Genomic DNA, 21,846 nt, shown 5'->3' on the forward strand with positions numbered 1-21,846 from the left:
ATTAGAGTCACATCTAAGACCTCTATTTAATAATAAATGTATATGTTTATGACTTTTAGACGTGCATCTTCCCGTTATGTAACCATATATCTTAGGTTTAAACGTTTCCTACCAAAAAGTCACCACATATGTTTTCTCAACCCTAACCTGTCAACCAAGTAAAAAACTACAACGACATGCGGAAATGTCCGAAAGTTGCAATACACAGTGCTGTGCGCCGCCATATTGTTTTGTAGTTCCAATGTCTTTTCTCTATTATGTGAAGTTAACACAAGAATATTCCCACTCAGTCAAATGTTAGGTTTCCTATCGGTAAAAGGGCAAAATCATTTTTTCTTCAGGATTTATCACTTATCAGTGGTGCCCTCTATTGACATTGTTTCAGGTTATAGTAGTACAGATCAAGAGCTTTACAAAATTGTTGATCCCATATTTGTGGCATGTTTTGTCGCTGCTCTACAAGCTTTCAAAAACACCCCAATTTCAAGGTTCAAAGGTCATTACTGAGGAGAAGGAATGACCAAAAGCTCTCATCCTGAAATATATTACTCCCCAAGAGATGACCTTTCCAATGATATCTTCATTTTTATGCTACGATCTAATTTCATTTTCATCTTAGCCTCAGTCAAGCCTCTTTCAGGTGTACCTTCCTAGATGCCTTTTGGGCCCCAGCTAAGTCAAATCAGTCCAACATTTCTTAAGGCCTATTTCATGGCCACATTGTTTAATATCTTGATGTTTACCTTCCACACCAACCCAGTCTCACATCAAATTGTGACATAGTCACGTTGGTCCACAATGTAAAACTTTACAATCTCACAATATGGGCCTGTAAATTGTGAGATGCTCACATTTCCCCCCCCCCAATTCTTTTCTATTGGTCTGACGATGGGTCACGTGACTGCTTGCTGCAGGCTTCTCAAAATAAAAATATGGCGGCTTTTTATTTATTTTCTGTGGAATGGAAAATGCATTATTTGAAGATAGGTTGGACAGAAAAAAACATTTGAATGACATTTATAACAAGAAATATATACCAGCTCAAAAAAAATTAAAGGAACAATTTTTATCCCCCGCCGGCCGTAGGCATGGAGTGGGATATTGGCGTGGGCACGTCCGTCCGTCCGTCCGTCCGTCCGTCCGTCCACATTTCGTTTCCAGAGCATATCTCAGAAACTACTTGAGGGATTTCACTCATCTTGCACCCAGGCCATCTCTATGTAGTATAGATGTGCCTTTTGGGGTGCATGACCTTGACCTGATTGTTTTCATTGTAGTGAAGATGTATCATTTTGTAGGTGTATCGTCCAGTATATATTATTATTTCTTGCACTTCGAGGCACTATATATAAGGTGGGGGATGTTTTAAGCAGAGCGTGTTTATTACAGTTTTTCTCCATTGTTTCGGCTCATTTCCTGAAACGGAGATGACATTTTCAAAATGGTGACAAAATATCTCCAGCATGAGAAGGAAACTGCATTTTGACTTAGAAGTGATCAGTTTTGGGAGAGATATGAGCATCTGAAGATGATCCATAGTGTTTTGCTGACAGTCCAGATTATTTTGAGACACAGGACTAACAGAATTGGGAATGTCCGGTCTGTTTCCAGAAATTGGCCAAAGTCACTGAGAAAGATCTGTCCATTTTGACGTTGGTGACTATCTAGATGGGGTGTAAATGTTCTTCCGAGGCATACATTAACAGTTTTGGGAACAAAATTCCATTTTGCAAGGGTGCATCTCTGTTGTGCTGAACTGCAACACTGTTGTGCAGATTGATTTTAGAGTTTTGAAAATGTCATCTCCGTTTCAGGAAATGAGCCAAGGCAATGGAGAAAAACTGTAATCTAAGCATTGCATCATCATTTCTGGAGGATGAAGGAACTGATACCATTAGCTGGCCCCCATGCTCACCTGACCTGAATCCAATAGAACACCTTTGGAACATTATGTTTTGTTCCATCAGACACCATCAGGTTGCTCCTCAGACTGTCCAGGAGCTCAGTGATGCCCTGGTCCAGTTCTGGGAGGAGATACCCCAGGACACCATCTGTCGTCTCATTCAGAGCTTGTCCCGGCATCGTCAGTCTGCATACAAGCACATGGAGGCCATACAAACTACTGAATACCATTTTGAGCTGCTGCCAAGGAATTTCAGAAAGATGGACCAGCCTGCCACATCAGTTTTTCACTTTGATTTTGGTGCGTCTTGAATTTAGTCCTCCTGGGGGGTTGATAATTTTCATTTCCATCAAACAATGTGGCACTTTTCATTCCTAACACATTATCCAGTCCATATCAAAATAAATATCCAGTTTGTTTTTTCCCCACATTGAAATATGATGTGTTTTCAAAGTGTTCCTTTAATTTTTTTTGAGCAGTGTATATTATTTTCACATTATCCATTCAGTTGTTCTTTTCCACTTGTACAATGACTGCAAGGAAATTGTGCTGCAACCAAACAGCAAACTCTTTGAATGAACAATAAAGGCAACATGGAAATGCAGAAAATTACAGTTTGTCAAACGTCTGCTTGAAGCTGCTTCAAAAACGAGTTAATCTCTATGGATCCCTGCGTTAAAATGTCCAAGTTTACAGCAGTCTTCTTTGCTCCTATTTTGCCGTTGTATGTCCTGGTGGTCTGAAAAAATACACCAGTATTACTTAAGGACCCAATGTCAAGCATGTGCAGGCTGGTCCAAATCGGTCAAAGAATCTGTGAGATTTTGACCTTAAATAGCCTTTTGGACATTAGAGGGGCACATTTCCAAACTTCAACATGGTACCATCTGGCCCCCTGTTGACCTAGGAGGCTGATATTGTATATACCGACTCACGGGGGGCTCTAGTACACAAATATGTTAAGAGCTCAGATAACGACACAATGTAACGAATAAATACAGTAACATATAGGCCTACGCCATTTGGTTTAGCCCGTGGACGCTTCCTTAGCAACGGTGGACCAATGTGATAATGTCACAATTTGATGTGAGACTGGGTTGTCCACACAATCAGATTTTTCAATTTGGACCAGTTTATAATAATATAGTGATAATGGATTAGATTTATGTAGCGCTTTTCAAGGCACTCAAAGCGCTTCACAATGGATCTTGAACACATTTTTCCCCTAAAAATACAAATTGCAAATATATCCTAGCCCTAAGGCCTATCATGGGCCTTTCTACAACCATCCCCCAAGGATGTGGGATGTGTCCCCCCACCCCTCCCACATACGCATGTTGTTCAAGTAGCCCATTTCCTCTCATGTTGACTTCAGGTCACACCCTTTCACACAGCTTCAAGAGACTGCTTTTCCACTTGAGACCACTTCCACTTCCAGTCTTGTATCAAGGTGTGGCCTACATGCTCAATCTTCCATACACATATGTGCAGTTGATAGGGAAAGTTAAAGCAAGAGCAGGCATAGCAGGCGAGGTGTCACCTCGTACTGCTGTAACGTTCTGGACTTGACAGGTTTTGTTCTGATGTAGTTTCCCATGGCTATGATGTTCGTTATTACATTGGGAAAACTGATAATCCAGTCCTTATTATACAGTAGGAGATTGTTTGTGGACTGGGAAGTGCAGCCCTGACATATTCATATAATCTATTGCACTAAGCTCGATTCTTTCTGCTTCTGCATTTATGTGTGTGGGTTCTGAGGGTTCATCGGCTGCAAGATTATTGAAAAATCCCTACCCTTTGCCTTGAATGCAAAATAGACACAGATAACAAATATGTGAGACAAAGATATTCACACCAAAACAAAAGTATTCACAGTAAACATTTTTATTAAGGAGTATTTTGCAGAGAATCCTTTGGCTGCCAGGAATAGGCCCACTCCTTGCCACTGAAAACAAACGAGAAATGTTCAGTTAATGATTCTTGTATGTCTAATAAGCTTAAACCTTTAAACTTGTCAAGCATTGACTTTACAGACTATTTCACATATAATTAATGAATTGCCACCTATGAAACACCTTTGCTATATTGTAAAAACAATGCATGCATAATGAAGCAGTAATAAATCAAAACCTATTTTACTAAGATTACGGTAAGTATTAAGACAGTGGCCATTACAGGGAGAAATTAAAGGGTAAGTCCACTTTTCCAAAATGGGGGGTGAATAATGTCCTTCCAACCCCCTATGACACATAAGCTCTCATCTGTCCTTCAGTTTTGTGTAGTACCACTTTGTTGTGAGCAGAGTTTGAGGCTTTGCAAAGATGTGAATTAAACCCCCTACACCCCAAACTTTAGTGAACTCTGAACTTTTGAGCATTTCAAATGTTTGAAAAAGGCTGTTTTATTTGGCACTAACTGGAGAACTTATGTATTCATCCACTCATATGCATCTGTGTCTGCCAGCTATGCAATGTTGGTCGCAGTGTGTGGCAACTGTTCTGTACCGAGATTTGCACTCTGCCGAAGAGCTGTTTGTAACAGGTGACCAGAGAAGATCTCAAAGATTACAATGAGTTGTGATGACAATGAAGATGAAATTCCAATCAACTTCAACCGTCAGCTCGGTGTGGCACAAAGCTGACGTTGAGAATGTGCAGATGAATGCAGATTTTATCCTCAGTGCCACATCTCTGCGCATAACAAAGTGGAGCTAGTTCAAACTGAAGGAGAGCTAAGAGCTAATATAATATACTTAGGAGTTCTAATTTTACAACCTTACTAAAGAAAGTGGCATTACCCTTTAAGCAAAACTGCAGAATACATACCAAACTGGACAGGGCTCCCACTCCACCAGTATCTCTGTTTTGCCCTGTAAAGACAATAAAAAACAACAACAAAACAAAAAAAGAAAGATATTAATCTTATATCAATGATTACTTTGAAAGGCATCAATCACATTCTTACAATTGGCTGTCATTGCAGGAATTGAGTTTTTAGGTGCATTGAAACATTTTTGATATTGGAACTCTTTTGTAATGACATGTTTGGTATAAAATGTGTTTTAATGAGTGAATTGGGAAGACTACAGACAAGGACATTAAAATTAAACTGACATTTGTATTTTCAGGGACAGTACATGTGAGAGATCCACGTCACCGCAGACCACCCCATAATCTTTTTTTTCTCTTGCATTGTTTGTTTGCACAGTGAGGTGGCAGACAGGTGACAATGGTCTGTTTTGTTTCAGTGGTTGCTTTTCATTTCATGTTGTTGTTGTCTATTGTATATTGTTGATAATTGCTTGGATGTTCTAACGCAAAGGATATGGGAGCACTGTTTTGGTTCTGACAAGCAGAGGGCGCTCCTCATTGTCCAGGTTCAGTGCTCTCTTCTTCGTAGGTTAAGGTGGGACCTGTTGACCTGTTGCCATAGCAACCAGTGAAACAGCTAAATGTAACAGCTAAACACTTCTGAAGAAAATAAAGTGCTCGGGAAAACCAAGAGTCGTTCTCTGTCCTGACTGACTGTGTCCTGACTGCATACACATTTCGAATTAATTGCAATTAATAGCATTTAGCCAATTTACATGTGTGTCTGCAAATGTTGTCTTACCTTTCTCACTCTCTCTTTCTTTATTGCCTTGATTGGGAAACTCTCAAGGCGTGTATGGTAGGAGCAATCTGTGGACAGAAAAAAAAGCTGAGGGAGATGGAAACTTCACATCAAATATGCATTACAAATCCAGGTTTAGGCACTTCAGAGTTTGTAAGCATGGATTTGACATTGGTAATTTATAACAAATGAGGTGGAGTAGCTGGGGAAGAGATGAGTTGTAAAACAGCAAGTGGAAGAAGCAGTAGAAACAGCCCATCAATATGGTTTAAATACAGTGACTAGTTGAACGCAAAAGAGGTGATATCATCTGCTGACATGGAGTTGGCATATCACGGCCAGCCAGCTGATGTGGACCAGCCAGCATGACTACACTCTGTAGGATGACACAATGTCTGTAAAATGACACACACTGTATGTTATGTGTGTTATGTTATTAACCAGCTAACCATAATCCCATTTCCTGCCAGACCTTTCTTGTGAATATGCAAATGTATTAGATTGGGCTGCACTGAAACCATATCAGAATTAAAATAGACCTACCTTTTTGTATCTTCCTCCTCTCTGGGATGCGCCTTGTTGCCACTGCAATATAAGATTATAGATCACTCATATATCCTTAATTAAAAGATAACAATATTCATTCTCTCAAGGAGACAACTGAAGAAGAACTCACAAGGAAGTGAGCGAAAGGGTTAGTGTGTAATGTTGCTTTGTATGCTTTTCAATTATTGCATTTTTTTCCTTTTTTGTTTGCATGGGCTGTGTGTTTCTTTTATATGCACTGGTAAATTCTGTTGTGGCTTTTTATTTACATTTTTTAAATTTGCAGCGATGGTGGGTCACCGTATTAAAGAAATATAACAAATATTGATAATCAACATGGATGCAAGAATACAAACACCCTAAATCCATTCGTACATACCTGAATTTTTCCTCTTTCGCCCAAGACTAAGGGTTGCTCCACTGGAGACAGCTATGGATATAAAGAAAGCTTTAACTTTTAATGGCAAATACAAGAAGATCTCAACATCTGATTACAAAAAACTGTGGAAAAAACACTTAACCTACTGTACTATATACCGCAGGTTAAACGTAAAACACTTTTATCCTACTGTATACACATACTAGTGGAATTATTAATTGAAATAATTTACCCTGTCCCTCCACTGCATCCACTTGTCTGTCCACTGTGTCCTCCACTGCATCCACTTGTCTGTCCACTGTGTCCTCCACTGCATCCACTTGTCTGTCCACTGTGTCCTCCACTGCATCCACTTGTCTCTCCACTGTGTCCTCCACTGCATCCACTTGTCTCTCCACTGTGTCCACTTGCTCCTCCACTTTCTCCAAACGCTCCCCCGATGTATTTGTCTGATCTGGCTGTCCGTCCACAGTGTTCGCCCACTCCATCTGCCCTTCTATGGGTTTTCTTCCTCCTCCACTTGCATGGGTGTCGGCTCATCCCTGGTGACATCTGTCTCTGTCACTTGCCCTACTGTGTTCCTCTCATGCTCCTGCTGCATGCTGGTTCCTTTCAGTGGGTCACAGGGTGTGAGTAGCAGCGTTACTTCCTCTTCCCCATCAATTGGCTCCTGGGTCCAACCTGTGCAGTTGAACAAGTTGTCTTATTTCATCCACTTTGTTTTCACTTCAGTCACCTGGATCTATTTAATATTTACAAATCTATACTGCATTTTATTTTGTTGTGACTGTCATTATAACTATGTTATTATGGAGGACCTTATATTTAGCTTCGATTAGGGACTTGCATCACCCTGTCAGTGACTCTCTCACCCATAGAATGATTACCAGCTCCCTGCATACTATTCCTTGCATGCTTAGAATCCTGTTCTGAAAGCTGATGCTAAAATACAAATTTAGCAGAAAAGTTTTTCCTCTCCTGTATGGGACTCCAGTTGCCTGTGAGGAAGGAGGATGCTAAGAAAAACCCTCAGCATCATGAACACTTACTCTCATCCCCCTGCACTCCACATGCAGCACAGTAGTCGTATTCTATTATATATAAAGAAATTTAATCTTTAGGTAATGTCACATGCTTGTTACTTGAGTCCTGGATCTGTGATTAGTCCATTCACACTATTTAAATTTTGTACTTCATTTTTTCTTACACATTTCTTACTTTATTGTTATTCTAAGCCGCAGAATATTTAGAACAATAACAATAATCTGGCATGAGAATGTCCTTTGAGATAAAAAAAAATTGCATATGTGTTTTTAATCAAGTAAAGAATTCAAGCTAAACCATTTAGTTCACATGCTTACAAGTAGCAGCAGAATAAGTTTGTGAAACAATATAATATATACAATAAAATAATAAAATATTAAAATGTATATCTTTTTCTGTGTTACTTTTGTTAATGGTCAATTTGCATCTTTATTTCTGCTTCAATAATGTCATATAATCTGTGAATTTAGTCAGTTGCAATGTTGCAATTACTTTTAAATCCCAGATAACTGTAAGGGTGAAGACAATGGCAGCAGACAAAGCAAAGTGTGGAATGAAAAATATCTTAAAATGATTACTAAACTGTTGACTAATGATTAATAACACTTTTTAAGCATATACTGTAGTAGTGCATCTCACCTTCACAAAGGTACTCATAGACTGAGCCTATTCTTTGAAGGTGGTCCTTCGCAAATGCAGTAAGACTGCAGCGAGGTAGGAGGATGTCACACTTCGTGTGCTCCTTCTTTTTCCTTCCGAGTAGAAGCACGGGTTTGTAGCCCACCGCATGAAGTTTTTCAAGCTGTAATGACAAAATTCTATGATTATTTCAAACATGAATGGAATTTATTTTGAACTACTGTGCAAAATTTACTATACACAACACATAAATAATTCCTGAGCATCCTGGTCAATACTAGCAAGGATGATCTTATTGTTGAGTTGAACATTTGCAAAGAAATGTATGTGCATACATGAGCACTTTGTGATTCTCTGACAGAACAGGAGAATGTTGTCAATTAAATCATAGTTGGTGAGTGAGTATTCAGTATAGTAGTGTAATTGCAGTCCAATTAACTTTAAGTTTGTAGAGTGAGGTTGGTATTTTTCCTATGAACAACAATATTTCAGGATCATTTTGATTTTCCATGTGAACTATAACACTTATTTCCAATATTATCTAAACAGTTTAATCTACTTTAAAAATCTGTACAAACCATGACAGTCGCTTCATCCTTGATGGATGCCACGTTGTGGTTTTTCTTGCGCCCCATCATCCATTCCTCTCGCCTTTCATCAAACCTCTGAAGCTTCTTTTTAAGGCGCTGCTTCACAGGCTGCTCCTTGCTGCAGTGGCTACAAACCTTCTGAGCACAAAATAAAATTCCCTTGCAAAAGGGACAGGTTTTTTTGTTTGACCCTCCCGGCATTATGACAAGGAAACACACTGGACAAACTAGGACAAACTACAATGACACGGGCAGACACTACACACAAGAAGACAGTGACGGAGATAATACACTGATGACAAAATACACAAAACAAAAACAGACAGACAGATGAATAGAAAGACAGAAATAGACAGATAGAAAGACAGAAAGATATGGCTCTTAAAAGTGCCTTTGGGTTCGCTTTCTAGTTGACGCAGAGGTGAAAGGTCAGGGGATGGATGAAACAGCAACTAAAAGGAGAACAGAGACAAATACTTAGTAGCAGTGTTTGTATTGACAGAAAGGTTTAAAAAGCAACTGAATGAACCACAGCTTCCTAATCTTATGAGTAAAAACAAAGTTCACGTTTTTTCTCAATCAACATAGAAGGTTTAAGGGAGCCGAATAGGAAATTATGACTGATTATGACAATGTTATCACCCTACGTGGGAATAACCGGCTACTGATATCAGTGTACACACAGGTGTCTTAGGCCCCATCCACACGAAGACAAAACGCTTAACAGTTTCAAAAACGATCGCCATAAAGACGAAGGCGTCGGAGGAAGTTGTGCGAGCCACTTGGACTATTACAAAGTAACCTGGACTTCATTCTATACAGGTGGGAAAGGCATAATTACTCCTTCGTTTTAACATGATTTCCAAGCTGTTTCATTAGTGAAATATATCCTAGATTTAGATTCATTGTGATAGAGTAACTGGCTGGCTTTGTGTTTGCAAAAATACCCCCCTACAGTGCAAGATGCCACACTTTTGTGCAGCATATCAAACTATTAAATGTTTAACATAAACACTGAGGATTTAATTTCACTGTGTGTATGTGTGCAGCTATGGCAGGTAATGCTCTACTATCTACTTTTTAAATTAATATGAAAGTCCATGGTTATAATTATCCATAAATATGCAATAACATAACTACATCTCTGGCGTTTATAACAAATCAAACCGTTTAAAAATCGGTTGAAAATTGAGCAAGCTATGGTTAATTAAAAAGTACATGCTACATAGGCATTAATGTTATCAGTGAGCCAGCAGCCCCTAGGTAAGTTGGCCGTCGCGTAGCGACGCCAGCCCTCATTGGCTCACAGCGTCTGTAAGCTATCTAGCCTTTCTATGTATATCTATGGTAAAGAAAGACCAAGCCGGGAAGTAAACAAAGTGCCGTAATGTGTCCTCGATAATCGTTTGTTCAACTCGGTGGTGATTGAGAAGAAGGAGCTTTTGCTGCAACAGGGATAGCAGGGTCACTTGCTTCATCAGCACATTTACTACACTGTACGCCGCCATTGCTGTCGTCTTTGCCGCGCGTGGGGCGCATGCGTGTCAATGAAGTTATGAAACTATGGAGCAAGCGTATCAGTGGATAGCCAGTCAACACGGAGCCGCGTAAACGGCGTTTCAAAATCTTTCCACTCTGGAACCTGGTTTCAAAAATGATAGTTTACAGACCCCCAAAACGCCGTCTTCATGTGGAAACTTATGCGTTTAGACCTCGTTTTGTCTTCGTGTGGATGGGGCCTTAAGCTAGCTAGACAAACGTTGCAAAACATCGCTATTTTTAGGCACAAAAAGTACAACATCATTTCCGTATGGTCAGGTTTAATACCTGAAAATAAACGAATCATTGCTTTAATACGTATACCATGTGCTTGACGAGATAGACAACAAAACACCAGCAGCGTAGTAACACATCTTACCTGGAGAGGGGTTAGCGGAGAAAGGGCAGATTCTTCTCTCGGGGAGTGGGTCGAGGGCGGGTCGCGGACACTTTTGCCAACTCCTCAGTAAGGGAAGTCGCTATTGGCTGTCCTACAAGTCGCTAGAAGTCGCTAATTGCAGGCCAAAACTGGCAATGACGTCATCGTCTAATTTGCATATTTCCCAGTTTGCATGTAATTTTAATCAACGTTGTAGGAGAGACGAATAACGTTGTGGAAGAGACCAAAAAATGAGTATAAAACACCCAAAATATGTTTTTTCACTAGAGGCTAAATGCTGTGGTTTATTTTAGCATGACAGTGAAGAAACATTTCTGTTTATATGGCTCCGTAAGTCTGGATGGGATCTGTAGTGACTTTGCGCATGCGCGATTCATCTGCCGTCTGGCCGCGGAGTGATGTGGGTCTCCCCCTCCCCACCCTGGGACTGCGGCGGGTTACCGGACTGACTGCCTGGTGTGATTAAGATTCAGATATGAAAATAAAATCAAACCCGTTTGCAAACAAACAGACACTAACGTTTTTTAATCTCAAATACCCCAATCCTGCAGCAAAAATAAAGGCATCACATTATAAATATGGGGCGTAATGCAAAATATAGCGTTGGATTCACAACGCTTTTACATTGAAAATATAATATACCCATTCGTTTGAAATACGTTCTGAGTGGCACGAAAAGTCCTCCGCTTAAAATACATTGGTGTGAATTTCGTTGTGAGCCACACGAAAAACATGACAAAATCGTGTTGGTGCGCATGAAACCATAGATTAATTTACGTGACAGTTTCACGAATCCTTGTGAGACCGGGTTGCCTATAGTTTCACTCTTTTTGGTTTGAAGTAAACGTGTGTTTTTGTGGACCTGTGTTTATCATCACTTGATTATGTGAAGTGGTAGTGTTTTGGTGATTTTAAAGTGTGAATACTGATTAAAATTAAAGATTTTGTAAAAGTCAAAAGTCTTAATCTTGATCTTCTTCTCCTCCTCCTCCTTCTTCTTCTTCTTCTTCTTCTCCTCCTCTTCCTCCTCCTCCTCCCTACCTCTGCTCTTATAAAACACCCTATGTTCTTGCCTCTTCTTGAATAAAGTATTCACCACAGCCATTTCCATCCTTTTTGCAAAGTCTACCAACATCTGTCCTTCTGCGTTCCTATCCTGGATACCAAACCTGCCCTCTTTATTTACTCTGATGAAGTCTTCTCTTAATTGTTGACTTTGACACAGATACAGCGTGTTCTTGATCTGGCCAACTGTTGTGAAGGGGCTTTTCTTGACCAAGGGAAGTGTGATCTTCCAAGTCTTTAGCCGCATGTCCACTCGATGCGATTTTCCCACACGTCAACGCATCGCATTTGAAATTCGCATGGATGGTGGACGGTCACTAGCAGGCCAGAACATGGTCACGTGACAGTGCTTTCAGCTTGACAGTTCAGTAGATGAGTCGGATAAACACAGCGGCTCGGCCGCAAACTTTCCCTTTTATTTCGAAAACACTTCAGCGAAAGTATTTCTGAAAGTATTTGAGGTGAGAAATAAGCTGCAGCAGCTGAATCTGTCCTCGTTTAAGTTCATCAACAGCTAGTTTATACATTGGAGGAAAATCTCACATTGCGTGGGATCTCGGCACGCCACATTGTATTTGAAAAAAGTAGACATCAAGTCTGCTTTATGCAAATAAACACACTGGATTGCAGTTCGAAACACACCGCATGCTGCACCACTGGAGCTTATTGTGACACTGATTGTAACAGCTATTTGAACTTCTTATTGACAGCTGAACTCGTCAGAATCTAAATGCAAATACCACACTGGAATTAACTCTAGACCTTTCATCTGCTCCTTGTAAATGAAATAATGAGGGAATAACACACACCTGGCCATGGAACAGCTGAGCAGCTATTTGTCCAATATATTTTGGTTCCTTAAAAAAGTGGAGGGCACATCTAAAATGTGTTGTAATTCCTACACCCTCACCTGATTTGGATGTAAATACCTTCAAATTAAAGCTGAAAGTCTACACTTAAACAACATCTTGATTGCTTCATTTTAAATCCACTATGGTGGTGTACAGAACCAAACTGCTGAAATATGTATGTACCTCCAACCTACAATGCATGTCTTTAAGTTGTTGGTTGAAGCACAGTGAGATCATGATATTTGCACAATTGCTATTGTGCAAATAAAATGCAAATGCAAATGATTGTTTCATTACTATGCATTTTAAACAGCTATTTTATAGGACTGTTACATAATAAGACAAGGATGGAACTTTTTTAATCCCAGAAGAAGTGATTGTGCCAGAATTTACTCAGAAAACTTAGTCTAAAAAAAAAGAAGGTTAGTACGTTACTAAGCTGCGTTTTTGTCTTCTATCTTTTTATTTTTATTTTCATTCTTATTACTTGCTCTAGATTTGTATATATATTTATCCCTATTTCTTCATTATGTCATTGTTGCACTGATTGCTCTACGTGCCTTTTTAATTGCCCTCTGGGGATAAATAAAATTTTCTGAATCTGAATCTGGATCTGAATCTCTAACATGAGAATAAACACAATGCCTAATACCAAAGCAGTAAGATATTGTGATGCGTTAGCAAAAAATAAATTAAAAAATTAAAACTAGAATAGAAAAGTTAGAAGTAATACTGTCAATGATGCTTCAGTAATAAAATATTATTGCAATCATTATTAAATATTGCACAGTAAATTGAAATACTGTAGTAAGTACTTATATTGCAAATAATGTCGATATTAATGTTTTATTGATCACTATGGAGTTCCAAAATTTCACTGTATATTTTCAAGACTTTGTGTTTGAGGATGTTTGTAAAAAATGATACAATATACAGCATTACCACATGAGACCACTTGGTAATGGCTGGTAATGGGTTCATGTTCTACATGCTCTGTGTTTTAATGTACTGAGTGTTTTTTAACTAGAAGTCTCTTTTTAGAACCACAACAAAGTCACATCATTTATAGTAATGTGATCTATGCCATTTCGTGCCTTGTTTGTAATAGGTGACGTGTCATTAGTCCCGCCCATACCGTTGTCTGATTGGGTTGGCGACAACGTTTCTGTGCTCTGGTTGGCTTATTATTATACAACACAGTTCCGCAAATCTAGTCTGTTTGTGTTTTGACGGTGTTTTGCGAAGAGCTCAGACAAGCACACAAGTCCAGACCCAAGGAGACAATCAGCGTTCAACTCTTCGGTTCGTAACTGCAGCTGCTTGACAACTGTGTCTTATTGAAACGTGATAAATCTATTTCAGTGATTCATTCGTGTCGCTGGAACACTGCAGGGGAGTTTTATGAGCTAGTGCTAGCTAGCTGAGTTAGCTGCGGGGTCCCATCTGCCAATATAACTTTAGCTTTAGCCAAAAGCTGTATTGTGTTGACTTGACAGTTGTCACAATTATCGACCGTGTGGGTCCACTGGTTGTCAGCGGTGCAAGCTAGCTAATTGAATGTTCAAGATTTGAAACCAAGGCTAAGATAGTCTCGATGTGGTTTGGTAAGGAGGCTCATCTTTACAGACATTAGTACTACACCTCGCCTAGTCTCTCCTGTTGAAACCGTTGCTTGTGCAGTGATAACGTCTTTTAGTCTATTCTCACACGGTTTAGTGGTCTTGTTGTTTTAAACAATGCTTGCAGAACAGTCATCTGAGGGCTGTTTTACTAGGTGACTAAGTGTATCAAGACTTTGTTTTATTACTTAGCAGGCTTGGAAAATTTCAACAAGGCAGTTCTTTTAGAAGTTCGGGTATTGATGTGTACATGTGTGGCATACATGTTTGAAATGTTTCTTAAAACCAGCTGTGTTCGCTGGATTTTATCATTCTGACTGGAGGTCAGTAATATTTGCTGCTGCAGTATTCTGATGGCACATAGCTAAATATCCCAGGGTCGCTGCTTCTACTCAGTTTGGATCAAAGTCACAGTGGCAACAAACGTTATTCCCAGTAGCGTTTGGAAACAGCCATACCACGACCCAGCTCCTCCGATGGGGTCCTGAGGTGCACACATGCTGCACTTTGTAAATCCATCAACTTGTTCAGGAGCGTATGCAAGGGGACGTTCTTCTCAGAAATTGTGTGATTTTTTAAAAAATATATATACATATGTATATATTTGCTTTAAGCATATGGCGAGGCCAAAATTGGAGTATACATGTAATAGACTGACTAGTAAACTGCTCAATATTCACTGCACCCTGGTGCAGCAGCCACAGGTCTGCCACCTCCTCCTGCAGATCGTGCTATAATTGGAATAAGATTGGATCAGACATCTGGAGGTGATTGAACTCACAAAATATTGCTCAAAAAGCTGACCTTATTGGTGACCTCTACAAGACTCCAATGCTCCTTTATTTTGTCGTTTTGATAATATTCTGGCTCTCACTCATGTGGTGACCTCATACGACTCGAAAACATATGCACATTGACCATTCTAAGATTAGGCTTTCACTCACTTTTTAAACAAATTATGATGTGTGTCTTCTTTAATGGATGTTCTATGAGGGATAGTCTGGCTCACTGGATGTAGACTGCAGGTACCTATTCTATATGTTTTTCAAAACCTCTTCACTACTAGTAATGACAACCTCTTCACTACTAGTAATGACAACAACAGCAATCCTGACTAGCAACCCACATACTGAAAATGTCAAGTTTTACACAGGATTTGGATTGTGCAATAACGCAGGTCAGCTTTTTTAAAATTAGCCATTTTACTGGCAGTGCTTGTGTCCCCGCATCCAAATGTTCCTCCGAAACAATGCCCCCGTCACTGCTTTGCAGACACATCATTGTTACACTCTTTGCTAAGCACTGCCCAAGACAATTGTGATTTGTTTAAAGAAGTACAAACAGTCCAGGGCACTTTAGTTCCTCTTTTATAGCAGAAAGATAATGAGTTTCAGTCAGACCATTCTCCAGCGGTGGCACAGTGCTGTAGAGATAGGTCTGGGAATGCAAGACTGTGTAAGAGATCAAACCTGACAAGGTGTACCTTCTATGCTAGATGTGAGTGATTTTTGTCCCCATGGAATTAATTACAGTCTTGGAACACACAGGCTTGAAGGGCCCTATCCTGCTTTTACCACACTCACTTGCCAACAAATAGCTGTATGTAAAATGTAAATAAAAAGTTAATACCTTTTTATATACATTTATGACACATTTAGTCTTGCTTTACTATTTTAAACTTCGTAAAATATAATTCCAAAGCCTCAGAATTTCTGTAGTTTGCCTTTCGAGCAACATCAGGCCAAAGAGGAAGGAGTTTCTAAGGGTAGGCCAAGAGTTTGATGTTCCTGATAGGTTTTATCAATCTGAAGAATTGTGAATAGTTGTGTGTTCTCCAACACTGTGCTTGCACTAGGGAAAATTTGTCTCTAGCCACTGTGGCTAAAGTGCTCGAATTTTGTTTAGCCACACTTTTTCAGTATAGGTACTGCGGTGCGCGGAGTTGTGGACAAAAGACAAGACAGTTGAGGACATCATCTTGGGCTTTGGGAAATACTGATACAATATATTTTTCACCCTTTTCTGACAGTTTATAGAACAAATAATTAATCACTCAATTGAGAAAGTAATGGACAGATTCAAAAACAATGAAATGAACAATTGATTGCCAGCCAAATAGCAGCTGAAGGCCTGAATAGCAATAATACAGGAAGAAAAGAACGCATGAGTTAACAAGTTGGGATGCACAACGACCAGGGAGGAGGTGTGTGTGTGTGTGTGTGTGTGTGTGTGTGTGTGTGTGTGTGTGTGTGTGTGTGTGTGTGTGTGTGTGTGTGTGTGTGTGTGTGTGTGTGTGTGTGTGTGTGTGTGTGTGTGTGTGTGTGTGTGTGTGTGTGTGTGTGTGTGTGTGTGTGTGTGTGTGTGTGTGTGTGTGTGTGTGTGTGTGTGTGTGTGTGTGTGTGTGTGTGTGTGTGTGTGTGTGTGTGTGTGTGTGTGTGTGTGTGTGTGTGTGTGTGTGTGTGTGTGTGTTCTTGTACTTGCTACATGGTGAGTACCATTATCTGCATTTAACTATCAAAGTGAGGACATTTTTACAAAGTGAGGACATTTTGGCCGGTCCTCACTTTGAAACAGCCATGTTTGAGGGTGAAGACTTGTTTTTAGAGAACAGGTATGAATTGAGGTTTGGTTAGGGTTAGGGTAAGGATTAGGGTTAGGCAATCAGTTGTGATAGTTAAGGTTAGGGTAAGGCTCTAGGAAATGCATTACGCCTATGGATGTCCTCACTAAGATAGAAGTACAAACATGTGTGTGTGTGTGTGGCAAAGGGGGAGGGGTGTTGGTGGAAATCGAGTAAGCCAGGTGCAGACAGCGAGAGCTGTAGTACGAACCCTTTTTTCTGATTGGCTGAGACGAGACACGTGACAGTGTGCATCTATTAATGATCGGAAGCATTCGGGTCGTTCCGGTGTTGTGCAATTTTCACACTCCCCGGAAAAATCTGACTATTCCCTTCGCGTGAACGCGCGCGACTTACGTTTCACTCTGTGGCCACTTGACGGGTTTTCTGTTGTACGTGTACTGTTTTTGCTGTTGTTTTCGGGTTAAATGGGATTAAGTACCGACCTGCAGACATGTTTTCCTGTTAAATATGATTAGGTGACATGTTTCTCCTCCTCTTCTCATCCGTATGTGCGCACCCTAAATGGCATTGGGGGAGATCCTACACTACTCTCAGCTTCACTCCTATGAGGACATCACGACAGGACAGGGTGTAGTCGCCAAATATTGTTCATATTCCATCAGTGTTCTACACGTGTCAATAAAATAATTGTTCACTGAGAAAACTTTATATCTCCTTACTTAAAATTGGACTCCCCTAAGAATGCAAGATATGGCATCAAAATGTCTGGTATTTATGTATGAAGTCTTTAATATAAGTATAGTTCTTAAGTATAAAGTCATTTGTTATTGTTGTTATTTTTATTGGGCCAGTTAACAATATAATTGAATTGAAATTCTTTAATCCCACAACTGGAAAATTATTTACTACAACAGCTAAAACACCAAATCACAACAAGTTTAAAAAAAACAACTAGTAAATCACAGTCTGTAAGAAAAGAATAATAAAATAAGGGGCTAAATGATCACAGTATGGGAGATTAAGAACAGAGAGCCTATTTCAAAACTAGGACTTTAACAGAAATATGCAGGTTCAGTTAACTGTGCAGATTGTATGATATGAAATAAAATCTGGAGTCAGATTTTTTTCTCGGCCACTTGACAAAATCTGACTCCCCCTACTATTTTTGGAATGCAAGAAGTGACAACCTTCAAACTTTCTCAGCTACAACATCTGCACCTCTGCTGCTGCTGTGTGAAGTATCAAGTATGTAGTCATTACAGGAGAGAAGTTGTAGGGAGAGTCAGATTTTTCTGGGCCACTTGACAAAATCTGAAAACATGTCTGCAGTTGGGTACTTAATCCCATTTAACCCAAAAACAACAGCAAAAACAGTAAACAGAAAACCCGTCAAGTGGCCACAGAGTGAAACGTAAGTCGCATGCGTTCACGCGAAGGGGGAGTCAGATTTTTCCGGGGAGTGTGATAATTCTACAACACCAGTTATACTCGGTAGCGCTCTTCAGTAAAGGAGACGCAGTTTGTTATTTTCTTTGATTGTCTCTCGGCAAATTACGAAAAAGTTATGTTAACCCTTTTTTCACATTTATTAGGCAAAATTAGCTTCGCCACCGTGGCTAAACATGCTAAAAATGGCTTCGCCATCCTAAGGAAGGCTTCGCCTGTGGCGAAGTGGCGAATGGCTAGCGCAAGCACAGCAACATACTATTATTAATAATGTAACTTCAGAAGAGATATGGTTAAAAGCTTTATCTCGGAGACTTTTATGTAAAGCTTCCTCTTTTTTCCCTACTTATTCTTGGCTTACTCAAATATGATGCATATCTAAAATCTTATTTGCATACTTCTCAGTGAGAATCTGTTCACTGTGTCCTTTTTTGGGTTGTTATTATTGCTCAGGTTCAGCTGCTCCTGTCTTCACTTGCAGTTTATTACAGGTACACTCTTTTAGAAACACCTGTTCCATCATGTCTGGTTAAACTGCAGGATAAGAAAAAGTAAACCCTCCCACTGATCTGAATCCAGAATTTTCAGTGACCTTGATATCATTTCAAGTAAATTTACCCACATCCACAGTATTGCTATGGCTTGATATGACTGGGCAGCACTATTCAGCTAGTTTTAAATCATTCTGCCCTTGAGAATGTTTTCTCAGTTAATATGACTGGTTTACTCTGATATCCAGACCATGAATTGATTTCTATGCATCCTTAACATAAGTCCAATGTACTACTGAAATGATAGATTAGATTACTTGTTTAAGTCATTGATGAAACAAACTGCCAAATGTTTTCTGGTTCCACCTTTCCAAAAATAAGACACTGGTATTCTCTGTTTTATGCCTTTGTAATTTGGAAATCTCTTGGTTGATCAGTCAAAAAAAGGAATCTGAATACGTTAGCTTGGGCTGTAGAAAGTTATAAATGTATTTGCGACTCAATAAGGAATCCAAAAAAGAAACTTGCGATCATTGCAAATTAGTGGAGCTGAATCAAAGATGTAAAAATCCAAGCTAGGTAACTATTATTTGTTCTTCACACTGTAACTGCAGACTTCCTGCTATAAACATGCAAATTCTTTGGAGTGTCAGTCATCATGGTAAAATGTCCTTTTGTACCCTTTCAGGATAAAGAAACAAACAAAATGGCATCGGACTCTCCACGCAGACCAAGTCGCTGTGCTGGAGGGGTTATGGTGCGAGCACAAGCTGCTACGTAAGGATAAATCTCTTCTTATTTTATCAGTAATCACTTAAGTCATGTTACCATATATACTGTATATGTAGGTTCCTGAATAAAAACCATTCTGCTTGAAGAACATATTTGGATAAGTCATATCACTTGTGGAGTCACTGCTGAATTTATATCCCTTTGTTTGAAATGTTTACAATTTTTTGTCTCACGTCAAACCCTTTGTGTAGATTATTGATCTTATACTGCATGGTCCCAGTGCATTCTATACATTTTCTTTTTTGTCTCATAGGGAGCAGTCTTACATGGAAAGTGTTGTGACCTTCCTGCAGGATGTGGTCCCTCAGGTAACTGTTTTTTTTATTTTTTATGCCAGATTTTGACTATGCTGATTGTGCACATTGAAAAAGGTAATTAAATTAGCTGTACTCAAAAAAGTCAGTGCTATACTAAAAAAAACCAAAAAAAAAACGCCTTTTTATATGGCCAGTGAAAACTTTAATTCTTGTATTTGTAACACACCAGAAAGTGAAAGATCTTCTTACTGGAAATTGCATAAATAATGGACAAAAGAAAGTAACACATTGTGTTAGAGATTTTATTGATAAACTTCTGTGTATTTTTTGTTTGCATTTTTACTTAAAATCACATGTCCAAAATGTTGTATATCTTCTGACGTTATTGCAGACTTTTCATAAAATACAGCTTCTATTCCATTCCAAATGGTCTCGGTAATTTCTGTCATGTTCTAGAGCTGTCTGTACTAGAAACTGAGAAAAGTTGATGCAGCAAGAGTTCTATAGTCAGGTTCTTGTCATTTCAAGCAAAGGCTAAAACAATAAAGCTTATTGATACTGCCACGCTTAGCCATGCATTGTGGCTGCTCACAAGATGAGGGGAAAAACAAAAAAGCCATATCCAAGTATTTTCAAGTGTCAGTGGCCACAATGCAGGGCCTCATCCAAAAGTACAAGGAATCTGTCTGAACGTGAGAAATCTTAAGGGGCATGGCAGGAAGCAAAACTGACCCCTGCACTGGCAAGAACGGCATTGTGAGAGGCCAAGAAGAATCTCAATGTCACTACCAAGATCATCCTGATGAAACTGAATGGTTCTGGTACCAAGAAAAACCCTCCAGCAGACGCTGAACAAGACTGGTCTCCATAGACATAGACCAGAGAGGACTCCACTTCTTCATGTCAGGCATGCAAAGCTTACCAAGACACAGAAGAAATCTGGTGGTTAGTAGTTCTGTGGTTGGATGACTTTGAGTCAGCCCCAAGGACACCATCCCCACGGTCAAACATGGTGGTGGGGATGTTTTCTAGCTAATGGACCAGGCGACCTTGTCATTGTAAACAGCATCCTGAGAAGACATGAGTACATTTAGATTCTGGAGAACCACATCAGTCCAAAGAAAACCTTGTGCTTTCGCAGCACTGGAACTTCCTACAAAACAATGATGTGAAACATACATCAAAAATTGTCAAGGAATGGTTAACAGAAAACAATATGATGCAGAGCGAGAATCCAGACTGGAATCCCCTCAAGGATCTGAGGAGAGTAGTCCAGAAGACTAGAATGATATCTGAATGATTAGTTTTAATTTAGAAACCAAAATGTAGTCTAAACATTTGTCACACCAAAGTACCCTGTTTGGCAGATGTAACAGATGAACACACTCATGGCATTCTTCATACGATGGATATAAAGCATTCTTCAGAAAGTTCTTCCTAACTCTGTTGCAGAAGTTCCCATAAATGTGTGGCACTTGCAGGTTGCTTTGCTTTCACTCTTCTGACCAGCTCCATGGGGTTTAATTCTGGAGACTGGCCTGCCACTCCATATTTTCAAGCTCATCGTCTTGTTCTTTTTTTTTTTCCTAAGGTACACCCGCTATCAAAAGTTTTGAGACAGGTTCTAATTTATTTGAATGAGAAAGTGTCTCAAAACTTTTGACAGGGGGTGTAGTTCTGGCATAGGGTTAGGGTTAGGGTGAGATCTATGTTTTGGGTCATAATCTTGCTGTAGGATGAACCCCTGACTGACGAGGAACATACCAGAAGATACTGCATGGAGCTGAACTTAGGTTCAGGGTTCTTCTCACTCTGTAGAAGTCCTCAAACCTGGATCTAGTAAAACAGCCCCAAACCATCACACTTCCTCCATGTTGGACAGTTAATGTCACACACTGAGGTACCATCCTTGCTACTACTTGATGGTGTACAAAAATCCTGCTTGATGAACCAAAGATTTATTTTGATCCATCAGTCCGTAATCCCTCCCTCCAGTCTTCAGTAGTCCATTGATGATGTTTCATGACCCAGGCAAGACTCTTTTTCTTCTTCTGACATCTTAATAATAGCATTGTTGCTGTTTTGT

General features: G+C 39.6%; 1 protein-coding gene across 3 annotated transcripts in view; it reads left to right on the forward strand.

Moving 5' to 3' along the window:
- Positions 1–13,749: 13,749 nt before the first annotated feature.
- The window catches only part of bcas3 (BCAS3 microtubule associated cell migration factor), a 418,130-nt gene continuing 410,033 nt past the window's right edge, over positions 13,750–21,846 (forward strand). For all 3 annotated transcript variants that reach the window (XM_022195624.2, XM_022195625.2, XM_022195626.2), the window contains exons 1-3: positions 13,750–13,873; positions 19,400–19,488; positions 19,757–19,811. In XM_022195624.2, coding sequence (XP_022051316.1) covers positions 19,418–19,488; positions 19,757–19,811 — 126 coding nt within the window. In that variant the 5' untranslated portion in view covers positions 13,750–13,873; positions 19,400–19,417. The remainder of the gene's footprint in view (positions 13,874–19,399; positions 19,489–19,756; positions 19,812–21,846) is intronic.

The sequence above is a fragment of the Acanthochromis polyacanthus genome, chromosome 13, assembly GCF_021347895.1.
Source record: "Acanthochromis polyacanthus isolate Apoly-LR-REF ecotype Palm Island chromosome 13, KAUST_Apoly_ChrSc, whole genome shotgun sequence".
NCBI classification, from domain to species: domain Eukaryota; kingdom Metazoa; phylum Chordata; class Actinopteri; family Pomacentridae; genus Acanthochromis; species Acanthochromis polyacanthus.